The 15533-nt window shown below is 36.9% G+C and overlaps 1 protein-coding gene across 5 annotated transcripts in view; it reads left to right on the top strand.

Moving 5' to 3' along the window:
- The window catches only part of DGKH (diacylglycerol kinase eta), a 158091-nt gene extending 143243 nt beyond the window's left edge, over positions 1–14848 (top strand). For all 5 annotated transcript variants that reach the window (XM_041466916.1, XM_041466917.1, XM_041466915.1 and 2 more), the window contains one exon: positions 4028–14848. In XM_041466916.1, the coding sequence (XP_041322850.1) occupies positions 4028–4117 (90 nt within the window). In that variant the 3' untranslated portion in view covers positions 4118–14848. The remainder of the gene's footprint in view (positions 1–4027) is intronic.
- The last annotated feature ends 685 nt before the right edge of the window (positions 14849–15533 follow it).

The raw sequence follows: 15533 nt of genomic DNA, 5'->3' as shown, positions 1-15533 counted from the left end.
CTTCCAAATCGGTGCCCTTCATAAGCTAGGCCAGGTTTTTGGCCAGGCATGGCTTGCATTGTGTGTAACAACACTGAACTTAAATAGCAGAGTTTAGTGCTCATCCTGCTGATTGCAGGGCAGGGTCTCTGCAGGGAGCCAATTAAGGATGGCTCAGGCAGCCCGCAGTTTTCTTCAGTGACCAGAATTGGTGTCAAAATGTGTCATGTGGTACTTGGGAAATGAAGAACACATCACAAGCTGCCCTGTGAATATTTCCTCCCTTTGGCTATCGAGGTGTGCAGATGAGCCTTCAGTGCTCTTGCAAGCTATAATCTGTCTGCAGCCTCTCTTCCACTGCAAGGCCTGTGCTTCCTGACAAGCTAAATGAGATCACCATTGATTCACGAGCTCCTAACTCATGTGCAATACATTTACCTCTATTACCTTTCATGTCTGCAGCAGGAAAAATTGCTGCCTGTTTTAATTGAATCCTCTGAGCCCACCTTTTTTTTTGTGGTCAAAAGTAGAGATAAAAAGCAGTATGGAGAAGGATTTGATGAAACACTCTTCCTTTGCATGCATCACTGGAACAGATTGATATGCTGACAGAAGAATTGGGCACCTCTAATTGTATATCTGCATAGCTTGTGGATCCCATTCTCAGGGAGCTCTGTGTGGCAGCTAGCAAATGAAGAACCAGAATACCTCTTTCCACCCAGTCCATGCAGTAATGATCTTTCTCCAGCCTCTTACGCCTGATTTCATTTAGGGGGATCTTAGAAATTTACACTCATATGATTTTCTTTTGTTTGATGAATGGCTGGGCAGTAAATTGTGTATTATTCTGGAGAAACTGTAGAAAGAAGGCATAGTTGTGACTTTTTTTTTTAACCTTATTTTACAAGCGAACTTACTGAAAACTAGACTGATTTTTCTGAAATAAATATGGGCATTCTTAGCACTGATAACCATGTTCCTATGCAGGCAGCTTAGTCATAATCACAACTGCAACACATTTGGTAGGACGGGGGAACGATGTCTCCTTAAAGCTCCAAAGCAGTGTTGGTTTCCTTGAAGAAAGGCTTTCCATGCACAGATCAACTTGATAAGCAGTGCCCGTCAAACTAAAATCTGTGAGAAGGACTGTGACACTTCATCCCTGTGTTTTGCAATATCATGTTTTGAAAAAGTTATTTTATGGAAAAAATTTTGTAAGATTTGTTAGATTTCAGACATGCTAAATGACCTTTTACACTGGGGATGCAAGTAGGGTAGATTTCACATTTAGAAGGTATTATTAAGGAGTTCTTATATAAATTGTTTGCTAGTGGTGGTACATTTGGCCAGGAGATGGTACAGTGGTTAGGGAGAGCAGGAGGAGAGGTGATGCTGTAGTTCTAAGGCCATATCTGGGAAAAAAGAAAAGCTATTTTTTTTTCTTCAGACTCTAGCTAGAGTTTCTTGTTCAAACTGTAGTTTAGTCAAATTGAGTTTTTGCTAACTATATACCAATTAGATATGAACAGATTATGTCTCATGCACAAATAAATACAAAACAGAGATCTTTGAGGCTCTCATTCTTGAATGATGCATGATATGCTGATGTAGCGGATCCTTTTAGTCTGAGATGAGAAAATTTCAGCAAACTTTTCTGCATGAGCAGTAAACTGGGGATACCAAATAGCATCTAGTGTCATGACTGTAAAATTCTAGTTTCCACCAAACTGAAAAGTATTATAAAAGCATAAAAAAATCCAAGTTTTTGGTTGGGGTTTTTTTCCCCTTGGAAGTATAGCAGAAAAGGGTCCCCAAAATTTTTGGTGAGGCACTTGAGACTTGCTGTTCTGATATGCATTACAGCAACTTCAGCTGGAAAATAAATAAACCCCAAATCTCTTGCCTCTGAATCAAAGGTGTTGTGAAATGCTTTATAAAGGCTAGTGGGAAAAGTGGCTGAGTTTTTTGGGAATTTCATAATATGGTTCTTCCATCTGATTTTGAACTCCGGCAATATCTCACTATATTGCTAATCCAACAGAAGTTCTACTCATGAAAATATATTTGTTCTGAAGATTTTGTAAGTTCTTAACCTTTAAATTGTGTGGTTTGTTGTGGTTTGGAAAGTATCCTTATGGGTTTTCCCTAATGCAGAATTTCTTCCACATAGCAACTAGGGTATTTCATTAGTTTCAGTAGTCATGTGTGGTTTTTTTTTTTTTATTCACTTGAGAATTAAGTTTAACATTTAAAAACGACAATATTACAGAAATGTAAAATTATAAATATTACTGTCATTTTAGGATGAATTTGACTACTACCTACATTAACTATCTTAAATTAAAAATTAGTACTACATTTGTTTATAAGTAAGATGACTATTAGTGAAAATAAAATATAAATTTATGTGATGTGAAAAATCATGAGGTTTTTTCCAGGTAGTTTATGAACAGCACTTGCTTTGGGAACTTTTATGAACAAATTGAACTCCTTAATGCTGACACCTGTGTGCCAAAGTCCTCTAAAGGACGATACCTATTTATAGTGCTGACAGTTTTCAACTGAACAAACAACCAAGTATTTTTCCTCTCTAACATAACCAGAATTCAGTATTGACTCTCTGAAAATTAAACCATCTGTTTAATCTTGGCTGCGCTACCTTTATAATAAAATAATTAATTCATGCCCATTTTACCACCCCTTTCTTCCAAAATTAAATGCATGCTAACATTTTAAAGTAATATAGAATACAGATTTTTCTGAGGTCTCTGTGGCTGTAAAAATGTAGATACAGTCTTTGTGTAGAGTACATACAGAATAATATATATGGTTTCATTTTCCACTCTTCATGAGAAAAAAAATTTTGAACTGCTTGATTAAACTCCTTTCTTTTTAATGTCTCTGTAATGGAAAAATCTTCCTATTAAAATGAAATTATTTGTATTTCAGAAAAATAGTGAAACTTTTCTAATTTTTTTTTTTTTAGTTATTTAACCACAATCTATTTATGTAAGGCTTATTTTACAATAACTAGTGTTTGACTCTGCTGATTGCTCAACACCACTAAAACATGGATTTTAAAGACTTTTTCAGAGCTGAGTTTTACAGATAAGGGAAGCAGATTTCCACCAGACTGAGCTGAAAATTCATTAGTGTGGTGGGAGATCATTAGCACAGCTGGGCATCCCATTCTGTTTCTCTGATCATTGGACCAGCCAAAATTGAAAAAGGATGCTGCTAAAGCTATTACTAATACTGGAAGAAGTTTGCTACAAAAAATTCTTGTCTATTGTTGCATACAGAGACGGGTCTGGAAACCAATAATAGAAACTTTTCAGCTGATGTGAATGATTTAGTGGCTACAAGGAGATTTGTGCTTTTTACATTTCCTTAGGGATATGACTATCATGTTTCTGAGAATTTTTCTTCCAGCTCTCTAATCAGGAACATCCATGCTAGGAGATGTAACCTTTTTGGAATGAAAAACAAAGGCTTACTCTGTCTATTGCTCTCTAAAGGGAAGTTGTCCTACATGCCTGTAGCCATTACATCCGCTTTCCCTTGAGAAACTGGGGATATGTCTGTTTGCTGATTAAAGCAGACATCATAGGGCCTCATATCAACTGACATTGCTGGACAGAAGTTCCAATCCATCCCATTCTACCAAGCATTTGGTTGCTGCGTTAGAGAGGAGGGGGAGATTGTTCTATTTATTTTGCCAGAAATTGTAAAAGGTGTTTGTATTTATAAGTCAAGCTAAAGATGGTTTTGGTGTATATTGAAGTGCCCTGGGTTGTGACTGTTGCAGGTAAGTAATTTTTTGTGTGCCAGACAGAGAGGGATTCATTGTATGCTCTAAGCAGTCCTTTGTAAAGCAACTCTTGCTAACCCTTCCTGGTTACTGTTGATTGCAGTGAGCACATTTCTAGACATCTGTTGCATGGATAGGTCATAATCAATGGGGTTTCTTTTTCCTGTTTTTAAAGTAAACTTCCTTCTTTTTCTTCTTCTCTTTTTTTTCCTTTTTCTATTTTTAAATTTTCTGTAGGACCTGGGGATAACGAAAGTGGGTCATATGAAGCGAATTCTCCAGGGAATTAAAGAGCTCAGCAAGAACACCCCTTTGTCTGAAGTGTAATTATGCTGGTGCTTTTCTTAAAGAGAGAAGATAAAGTTGCTGGAGAAGCAAAGCTGTTGCAGGCACTTGGCTGTCCTTGTAGTTTATGGAAGAATAAGCACTGGTGTTTGTACAGGCTAGCATCTCTGAATTCTTGTGTGGTGAAGAACTTGCAGCAAGAGTACAAAAGGATTTGTGCCAAAACAAAAAGTAAAAGGTGATATGTTCTGCGAAGATGTTTTCTTGGTGTGCAAATTGGCCAGTTTGGATTAGCCCAGTTTGGTAAATTGATCGGTTGATGGTGAACTGCACTGACTGGAAAATATAATCAAGGAATGACTGCTTTGCTTACATGCAGCTCAGTATGGCTCTCTTTATGCTGCAGCAAGATGCCACTGTACAGCATGAGGTCATCTGGTTTTCCTTCCGAGGCGTAGCTCTGTAAAACCTCCTGTGCAGGAAACCAGGAAGTTTGGAAGGTTCAACACGTGAGCCTGGCAGTGCCGCAGGTATCCAGCACTCGCTGGCCATGCAGAAGAGGGGAGAGATACCTCGTGATACTATGAATGCAAACTATAATGCATGGTGTGCCTGCCTGAATTGTCTGTTGTTCTGTTGCATGACACATCTGATACTTTAAACACTTGAACAACTTTTTTATCGGTTTGAATGAGATTTAATTTATTGCTACTTGAGTGTCTTTTTTTTTTTTCTTCCAATTTCAGGCACTTTTCTATTCTTCAGTGTTGTGTTATGCCTAAAATGTGTTCTACGGCAAAGGGTGTGTGGGTGTGGAAACTTTGCATTTGTGCCATATTCAGCAGATTATATATGATTGAAACACTGTACAGTTAGATTTTTAAATATATCATGTACAGAAGGTTTATCAGGTAACTAACTTATGAGAATTTTTGAAAGACCGGTACCTCACAAAAACATCAATTGGCTTCCTGCATGGAAAATGGTAAAGAATTTTCTCATGGTGCATTTTAATATAGTTATTCAGTTATCTTAAACATTTGTAGCATATTTGAACTTGTAGGCACTAATAGTTTTATTTATTCTATTGTTGAAAAGCAGGTTTAAATATTAACGAAATTTTTTTAAAGGAAAATTTAATTTTATTTATCATACATAAGAAGATATTTAAAATGTAGCAGCTGATTTGATTTTTGTGGGGTAAACTTATACTTGTTGCTAATTAACTATTAATTTAAAAATGCATCTATGTGCATTTCTTTAAAAAGGTATCAATTTGTTTCTTGACAGCATTCCACCATCAGTAGAGCATAAAAATTAAAAAACCCAGACTATAAGGTTTTAGGCTATGCATGCTAAGATGAATCACATGCAAGACAGTAATCCATGAGTGTAAACAGGTTAAAAAAATGAAAACCATCTTTTTTTAGATATTGCTCTAGACCACAGTTTGGTTAGTGTAAGGTTATTTACACTTTACTTAAATGAAACAGGTTCATAATTTAATTTCCTGGTTAACTTTTCACAAAAGTATTAATGTAGCCGGAAAATAAATTTTAGATATCTACAAAAAAAATCCTACCTAAATGTTTGAGATTAGATGACTTTGCACCTGCCAGAAAACTTGCACAGAATTGCTCTCTCCATGCTCTTTCTAGCAATGTGGCGTTGCAGCACGAGGAACACTTGACTTTCACTTAATCAAGTAGCTTTGATGTTTCTTGCATGTTAAAAGAGTATCTTAACATCTATTTATGTTTCACTCATGGGCAGGAGAGTAAAGTTTCATTTGTTTTTACCAAAACTTATTTTCTTGTATAAAGGGGCCAATGTCAAGTACTGCATCCTGGTTTTGCCCTGCATTTCTCATGCATATGACCAGAGTTGTTCCATGGCAAGTAGATGGGACTCATCCCTTGGAAAGTAAAATCTGTCATACTCATTTTTTTATTGGAGAAAAAAAATCAATCAAAATAGGCTTAGTTTTTATCTTCTTTGTGTTCTTGCTGCTGTAGGTTCAACAGGCACCACTCTGGGAGTTCTGTGGATATAATGATTATTCTGGTAAACAAAAGTAAAAGGCTATTTTCTGTTAGGTTTTGCGTAAAAAACAAACCAAAATGCATTTGCCAAATTATATGACTTTCAGGCTGTTGTATGAAAAGCATATGAAAAAAAATAGAAAGTTAGGCAAACAATGGAAAGTTTGTTGGTTTTGGTTTTATTTTAATGTACTTGACATTCACCCCTTTAATGACATTCAGGTGACATCTGCCAAGTCTTTGTAAGCATTATTTCCTTTTCTCTTTGTTTCTCAAAAGCTACACTGCATTTTAACATGTGGCAGCATTTTAGCATATTGATATTACAGTAGACAACATAGCTAATCTTCTGGTCTATTCAAGGACATAATACATAGCAGAACTTTCTTTGCTCTCCTGATTGTAAGATATAATCTCTTTACAACTTTCAGCCTTGCTGTATGTAATGCATTAAGATGGGCTATGGAACCAGATCTCTCCAAGTCACTGTAGAGGTCTGCGCTGAGTATATTGAAAAATGGGAGCTGCTTTTGGGCAGGGAAAATGGGAAAATTTTGTTTGTAACATAGCTTTCTTATGGCACTCCTCAAATTACCTCAGTACAGGACAACTGATCAATGTTCATTTTTCTAAATGACCACCAAAGAATTTAACTTTGATTATCCTAAGCAGTTTTTTTAAACATGTGAATAGGAAAAAACAGAACTGTAAGTATCATTTATGCTGTATTTATTAGATGCCCAGGAGAGCAAATGTTATGCAACTCTATGCCTTAGACTAGTGTTGGCTATGAAATGCAAATGCATCTGACAGGGAGGCTCAAAATAGTTTTACAGGGGTTCTCTCTGGAGGTCGTGGGTTGTGGCTGTGTTTAAGTGGTGTGGCTTTTTTGAAGACCTGAACACGGTGTTACTCTCTCATGGTTATTCTAAGTATTGGGGGTTTTTCCTTACTGCTGTAAAAGTCCCAGCTCCTAGAACTAAGTACATTTTTTTAAACATACTGTGTTCTCCCTAATTTAATCCTGCTGTAAAAAAGGGCTTCAAAGCACACATCCCAATATCTTAACAAAACCAAGGTAAACACATCCCTAAAAGCAGTTAGCTTTTTAGAAAACAAGATCCTGTGGAGCCTGATTCAGCGTGCTAGATTTATCAAGACAATCCCTTTACAAACTTTACTGGATTAAATTTTTCCTCCCCAGTCAAATACATGCGATTTCTGTGGTCAGTATACAAAGCCTGAAAGGAGTGCAGAGTAATCTGCATTTTTTTGTGGTGGCTGGTATTCGTATAGTTGAAAAGCTCTACACCTCAGAGAGAGGCACGCAAGAGCTGAATGTTTTAAAACTGCAGCAGGTTGCTAAATATAAGATGCTGTTTTGTCATTCTCAAATAGGGTTTTCTCAGTTCACTTTATTTGATTGCTGTAGCAACCTCTGATTTGGGTCATGCAAGTTTTGTCTTCATAAAGCCTCATGACTTCTTTTTAGAAACTGAATGAAATCAAGACAACTCATGGTTTTAGGTGTTGGGGATGTTCTCCAATACTTAAAAGAAGATTCGGAAATCAATTTTTTATAAGATGGCAAGGGAAAATTTTCTTTGATACATTTTATGTCTCTCCCCTTAAACACTATTCTTTTTTCCTGAATGCTTTGAACTTGGAAGAACAGTAAAGTGTAAAGCATATTATCAAAAACCCTCCCAGACTATTTCATTCCAGTATTTCTTGTTTTGGGACTGGAATTAACATGCTTGGTCCTGTAAATAACAAATAGAAATCATCTTTATCTCTCTATCCCTGCCCAAAATAATTAATACTGCAGTGCTGCATCGCTGTAATTCAAAGGAGAGGTATTGATTTTTTTTTTCTTCATAAATGTCCATTTTATAGTTTCCCATGCTTTTTGTAGAGAAATAGATAACCTGCCAATTTTACTTTTTAATTGAACTTGCTCATGCTATTAATGAAAATTTCATAAAGCCTTGATAATGAGTATTACTTCAAGGGTAAAATTATGAGTGTTTTTCAGTGCATGTGGTCTTCATTTCAGGAAGACTGGCAGGAGACCTTTTCCACATGTAATGGAAAATTTATATATAAAGCAAATATGAGAGGACGTTCCATAGTTCTACTTTAAAAACAGTTGTAATAATGTACTTGCAAGATAAAACCCCCCATGGTGATTCCATTTTGCTTGATGCTTCCTGTTAGTGATTGCATTAGTAGTGTTTACAGCTATTTCTGCGGTGCTCTCTGTGTGCCCCTAAATATTAAGTTCTTGCCTATGAGTTCAACAATTCTGGTAATTAATAATTAGCATTGCAAAAAGTCTTTGTGAAAGGTAAAGTCACAAGGAATGTATCTCATTGAGGATAACAGCCGGAGCAATTTGTTCAGCTTACCACCAGGAAATCACTTGTATGAGTAAACGAGAGCCACAGAAAATAAAATTAAAGAAGTAATTTTAAATTTATTTTTTCACCCCAATAACTTAAGTACCTCTCAACTGCAGCATCCTGTATACATCTATAACAGAGGCTGTCCCGTATTTTTTATTCTGTTTTCATGTATGTTTGTGGATTGTATGTTTTGTGGTATGATTTCCATATCATCAAGGTTTGATGCTGCTTATTCTAACTGCAAGGATTTAATGTTTGCAAGAACTGTACGTGACTGTGTCGCTGTCTTAAGGAACAAGTTTTTGATGACTTGAGGAAGCTGAGGAGTTTGGACAGGATTTAAGCTTTGGACAGGACTTAAAATATCTCTGCTTTCTCTTCAGAGATGAATAGTAGCATCAGCAGGATTGATAAAGCATCATTTGGTAATTATCAATATAAACTCATTACTGATTGTATAAATTTCTGTATTTATATCTAGAATATAATGTGGAACGGATCTTTTTTACAAAAAAAATATTTTCTAGTTGTTTTCTACTACTGTTGCATTAGTAGAATTTGCATTTCATAGCTCTGTTAGATGTTAGCTTACGTACTTGAAATGTTTGTTTTGGCCATACAGAAGACCAGTGTGTTTCTCAGAAATCAGAATCCATTTGGAAGCCATCTGTAGGCCTTGAGAGGACTATTTCTGTAGCCAGTTGGAGTTAATACCAAAATTCATAGGAACTTCTGTAGGTTTAACAGTGATCACCCTCAATACTTTAACTGAAAAAGAATAATTGTGAAAGGTTTGTGGTTTTTTTCAGTGCATAGAATTAATCTTAAAACATCATCTTCCTTGTCATATGTAAATTAAAAAATTTTAGAATTGTTAACACTTTTGCAAAGAAGAAAAATGCTGATGAATACATACCCAAGAGTATTTCTGGACAAATTTTAATCAATTTAGCTGTAGTGGTTAAAGATCTATCACCTTCAGAACACTCAACAGAAAATTCATATATGCATATGGTAGAATTACGAACATCTGTTTTAAATAATTAAAGACTTGTTTCCCAGTTGACAAAATCTTGATGAGCTCTCTGACGGGATTTTGAGTTCCTATAACCTATTGTTTGTATTAGTGGGGCAGAAGAAGCTGGTGCCTCATTTATGTTTAACACCAGTCATGCCTTTATTAATGTTTTTGTGTTGTGTCCCAGCTCCTGTGTCTGGATGAGCTCCCAGCTTCTGGCAAGATGAGACCCTTGCACATCTCTCCATGGTTGCTGTTCAGAAGAGCTGGACAGGCAGGCCAGGAAAAAGTTGTAGGGTCAGGGAGAAAAAGATACACCAAGGCTTCAGGCTCCAAAGCCTAGCCTAGCCATGGTGGACTAAAATCTTTTAAATTATATTTTTACAGTCCCTTCTGGAAGCTCTAACAGTTAACACAAGCTACCAGAATGCCCTTGGAAAGAGAAGTGTTTTGGGTAACTCTACCAGCTGTATAAGACATTGAAAATACTGAACATTATGGTAGCTATTAGTAGGACAATATCCAAATGGCCAGTGAATATTTTATTCTGTGGAACAAATACTTTGCAAAAAGATAGTTTGTAGTATTATTCAAAGACTAGTGTTAGGATTGAAAAGCTACTGAATATAAATGCAATGTGGTACAAAATTTTAAGTCATTTGCAACTATCTTGTTCCAAATTCATTGGAAACAACTATTTTAGGGAGCTGTGTTTGATCCAGGTAGACAAGATTGTGTGAACTGGATGGCGGGAACAGGAAGGAATGAACTAAAAGTAAAATTGGATGGTTTGTTTTCATTATGGAAACTGTGTGTAAAGCCAAAAATAAAATCTCCACAGTGCCCCAAATCCCTTCTATGACTTTTTAAAGGGAATAGCATTTTAAGTCCCAATTTTTTTAAACTAAAGCATTAATTGAATAAAAACCAGTTTAATTAATAACCTGACTGTCATTATCAAGGAAAGAGATAGAGACACAACTGTTTTTCTCCTGGTGTTAATTGAAGTAAGCTCTGTTTGGGACTAATTCTCTTTGCAGTCAAGGTCAATTATTTTGTGAATGGGGAGATTGAGGAAAGCTATTCAAAGCTGCTTGGTCTTGCTTTTTAGGGATGGGGAGAGCATGTATGCTGAACAGTAGGACCCAAAAGCTTTTAATGAGAATTTCTAGGATGCAAGATTTTCTAGTTGGATAACTTAGGAAGGTTTACAAGGAGAACACAGGCATGCAGATTCTCACTGTGAAGGTTCCTAGTAGCACTCTCCTCTCTCAAGATGCCACGTCTATACGTTGAAACAGGCATTTGGACTGCGTGCCTAGCCACATTCCAAAGGATTTTCTACAGGCATCTGTCACTTGTGGTGTCCGTACTTTCTGTCTTGGTTTTATGTCTCCTTAAATTGGGTAACATGAAAAACGCAGTTGTCCATATTCGACAAAAATTACCATTTTTCCCACTCAAGGAGCACAGCTTGTGAACCTGTCCTGAAATAATTTGTTTCATTAGCCACCTTTTTACATCATATCCTGTGAATCCTAAAAGAGCTGCAACTCTTTTAGGCACCTCCCTAGAGCTGCCAGTTACCTTAGGAATTTAATATGCTTATATGTCGATGGGATCGTCAAATAGCAAGGTGATATTCACAGTGGCAGATGAGACATGCAATAGATGGGATTTGTACATAAGGAGTACAAGCTGTTGAGATGCTCCTGAAAGGTGAAGGGGGCGTGATCTCTGCCCCTTCCCTCTGGCTCTTCTTTGTTGCTGTCATCATACACAAATAATTTAACATCATATAATATTAGCAGCTTCTTGTCTTAATTCATGGTGACAGCAAACCTATCAGTCACTACTAACAAAACTTCTCACTGTCACATCTGTCTGTCTAGAGCAGGATCTTCAAATACTGAGTACTATGGAATTGCATTAATGTATTTTTAATGTATATTCTGGCATTTAAGGAAGGTAAATTTCATCTGAAGATATTTCAAAAGTTCTGAGGACCCCAGCACAGCATGGGTGGTTCCAGTCATTAGCCAGGCTTGTAACTTACACTGGTATTCCAGTACAGCTGTTAAGTTAATTCTGTAGTAACATCCACTTACATGCATGAGTGGATGCATGAACTACACATGGAAGTATTGCAGAAATGTGACACTGTCTAGTTCTCTGCATAACTCATATATTTGGGTCTAAATGGCAGTTTGCAGCAAAGAGCTAAAACACATAATTTCCACTCAATCCAAACCGATATTCAATTGAAAATGAAAACATCTAACATGGTTTGTATGGGTTTAGGTAAAAAGTAGTGTGTACTCAGTAGTTTCTGCCCTTTGTTTCCCCTTCTTCCTGTTCATTCCACAAGAAAGTCCATCATCTTTGCAATCATATAAATTTTTTGGGACTTAGGCATATGCAGTGCTTTAAACAGTACTTTAGCCCCTTGGAGATTGTTCTAGTATTTCACTTACAGCATTTACATTTAAGCCTACAGATGAGTTTCTTAGAGAGAAAATGCTCCTCACATAAGAGAGATCCTCAGATTGATCATGGGTAGGCTTTTATGTGCCATACCTATGAATGTCATTCTCTTGCCAGTATTTGTGTGGATGTGTGTAGATATATAGTACCTAGTTCATAGTGTGTATGTGAGAACACACCTGTACATAGAGATGTATATACATACCTTGGTTTAGCCCAATATAACAATGCCAACTTGTGTGTAGAGCCAAAAAAAACTTAAAACTATACAGTGCTTGAGATGCTGCATTGTTTTTATTATAGTATTTTTTTATATCAGATAAATTGCAGGATGTTTACAGATGCTTATTAATATTTAACTTATACAATGGGGTGGCAGGATGTTTATGATTGTTGTCAGCTAAAGAATTGTATATGATTCTGGGTGAAATTTTGGCTTTTTTGAAATCCTTGGCAAAACTCCCATTGATCTCATGGGGGCCAAGATTAAACCCCTCTGAATCTATTGTTTACTGGCTATTTTCCTACTGTGATAATTTTTTTAATGAGTGAAATGTATTTATTTTTTCCCAATGTGAAATCTGCAGTTTCTATTTGGATTTTTCTATGGAACTTGCAAACTACAACACAGGTGGGAATATATGCCTCAGAGACTGTACAGAATTTTTCATTGATCTGGTCCTTCAACATGTCCAAGAAAATACCTTCTAAAATAACTTTTGTAAGATTTAATACAGAATCGTCTAAAATGAGATCACCTTTCATGCCTCTCTCCTCTCACAAAGAGGGAATGCAATGTGGCAGGTGAATGTGAAGAAGTATTCATTGATAAATAAAAAGTAGTCCTGTGTGTTTCTGTACCTACTGATCTCATGCAGCTCACCTGTCTCTGCAGATCTGGTATGAGACACTTGAAGTACCTTATCCAAAAGTACCTTATTGGGGAAAAAAATGTTTTATAGTAAGTATGTGGCTTTAAGCTTCTCATCAAGACATGGAAGTATCTTCAGAGCCAGTGTGTTGAATGAGTTTTTATATTCCATGGATCAATTAAAATTGTGAAAATGTTAAGTGGTAAGGCAAGTCAGACAACTGCTTGACATTAGAGAAATCACTTGTCTAGAGGCAGAAGGAACAGTTCTTTAATAGCACAAGGAGGAAACATAACATAATGCAGCGCTTCCTAAATCCTTTTCCAGGGTATCTTTTAATTACGTATGCTCAAAGTGTATTCTTCCTGTAAAAAAAACCATATGGCTGTAAAACAGCTAAGTAGATGTATCCTAATTTCTTCATCTAAGGCTAAAATACCATTTTCAAATAAGAGCTGTCATGCACTTTGAAATACATATGTTGGGAACAGGTAAGTTTATATTTATCATAGATAGTCATCCCAGGGATAGTGGGACTTGTAAAATGAGGTAGTTATGTCAAGGTTATCAAAAGCTGAAGAAATAACATAGCAGACACCTTCCTTCACAAGGCCCTTTCTGAAGACATCTGTACAAATGCCCACCACTTCCAGGAATCTTTTCTTATAAATTTGTTTAAGAAAGGATCATATTCAGATTCCTATCCTTCCCCTTGCTAATAAGGCAGGAGGTTTGCAGCTTGGTTGAACTTTCTAGGAGTTTGTTGGCTGTAGAAACAGACCTCAAAAGAATAGACATTTGAGGCAATCAGTAGGCTTGCGCAGGATACACAGGGCTCTGTGTGGGCTCGTTAGTCTGCTAATGTGGCTCTGATCACAGATTAGTGGGGGATAAGCTCCTATGGTGCTCCTGCTTCACTTGGTGAAGGCTCCGTGGTTGTCAGTGGGGGCAGATGGGTGCCCAAGCGGGCAGACACCTTTCCTTTTGCTTGTTGGTTGGGTTTCTGCAATTTTAATCAGGGCTGGAGTTTAGGACACACCTTTATTTGTCTGCAAGGCCATGTGATAGCTGAGGAAATGAGGAGGAAATGGCTGAAGGTCTGGATTCTGCCTTTGGTTTCCTGCCGGTGGAGCTGGTGTAAGACTGGGGGCAGCACAGTTAACCTTTGAGTGCCTCACTTTCTCCGCCCAAAGGAATAGGGATGCTCACCACCTCTGTACAGCCCCCTCAAGTCCTGCAGGAGAGCAGTGTTATGTAAACTGTTGAGTTTTACCCACACTGTTATATGTAGTGAAAATAAATGACTTCTGTCCATAACACTGCAAGAATTGCTTTTCCTAGCTCCAGTTGTTTTTGATGACCTACTATGTCCTGGGCAGTCAGTTTTAAAGCTTAGCAATTGCTCTAATACTTAGAATTACACACATAGCAGGCTCTGTTTGCTGCAGAAAAGACTAAAACTTTAAACAGCCTGACAAAACTTGCCAATGAAGTATATCTAACAGAGCAGGGGTGTAACTTTTGGCTTTATTTACTTGTAATAATGGTAAGGAACAGTGAATTTTGTTTGTTTACATACTGTTTACAATGGCACAGTTTTATTTTTAATATATAAAAACAATTGAGGTATTTATTGCATATACTATTTTAAAGATGTTTTATGTGTTTTCACCTTTGGAATATATTGTTACATTTCCTTGTACAGATAATTTGGGTGGCTTTGTTAATATAGTTAGTAATTTTTATGACTACTAAGTGACCAGTTTTCTGTGCCTTTTTATTGTTGGATGCATGATTACATATTTATTATTGTATGGAAGTCACTGAGATGTGTATTTTTGTATTCTGCTGGAAGCAATGGTTGATTTTATTGTACATGATAAGAGATGCCTTCCATAACAGGCACTCGTATGAGATCTTCCTTCTCAAATAAACAGAATGCATTCAATGTATATAAGTCCTTGAATTTATTTTGTGTCTAGAAATCACTGGAAGTGTTTAAACATCGTGGCACTGAATTTTAGATGTTATCCACTCAAAATGTGGGCTGCTACCAATGTCATCAAATCTAAACCAGAATTCTCCAATTAAATCAATGTAATGGCAACTCCTTGGCACAAGACTAAGACTTTGGAATTTAAAAGAAAATTCAAAACTACATAACATTTGGATGAATGAATACCAAGCATCATTTCTACTGTCTGCCAGGGACTGTCTGAAAATTGTCTTAAATTCGGGGCTTTCAATACAGCATTTATACATCCTCTACATGGCTACGTGCAAACCCAGATGTAAGTAGGTCACTGTGCATGTAGGTGTTTACATCTGCAGGAATCTTCTGCTGGATCTTGCTACCACACAGTGTATTAAGTGTAAAAACAGATTTGCATTTGCATCCATGGTAACAACAGCCATTAAAACAGAATGTTCGGTAGCACATGTTTTCCACGGGTAAGTGGCAGTAAAGCAAACACGTTTTCCTCAGCAGCAGGGGCTGTGCCTCGCTGGCACCAGCCCTGACACACACGGGGGCTGATTCCAGAGGGCAATTCTGCAGGCAAGCCTCAGCTGCTGGGTTGTAGGTCAGTGGGCTGAGAGGCTGTACCTAGCACAAGATGTGATGTGAAAGTAACCACA

This window comes from Pyrgilauda ruficollis, unplaced genomic scaffold (genome assembly GCF_017590135.1).
Source record: "Pyrgilauda ruficollis isolate IOZ18807 unplaced genomic scaffold, ASM1759013v1 scaffold20, whole genome shotgun sequence".
Classification (NCBI taxonomy): domain Eukaryota; kingdom Metazoa; phylum Chordata; class Aves; order Passeriformes; family Passeridae; genus Pyrgilauda; species Pyrgilauda ruficollis.
Note: the sequence above shows the minus strand (reverse complement) of the source record. Positions and strands in the feature narration are given on the sequence as shown.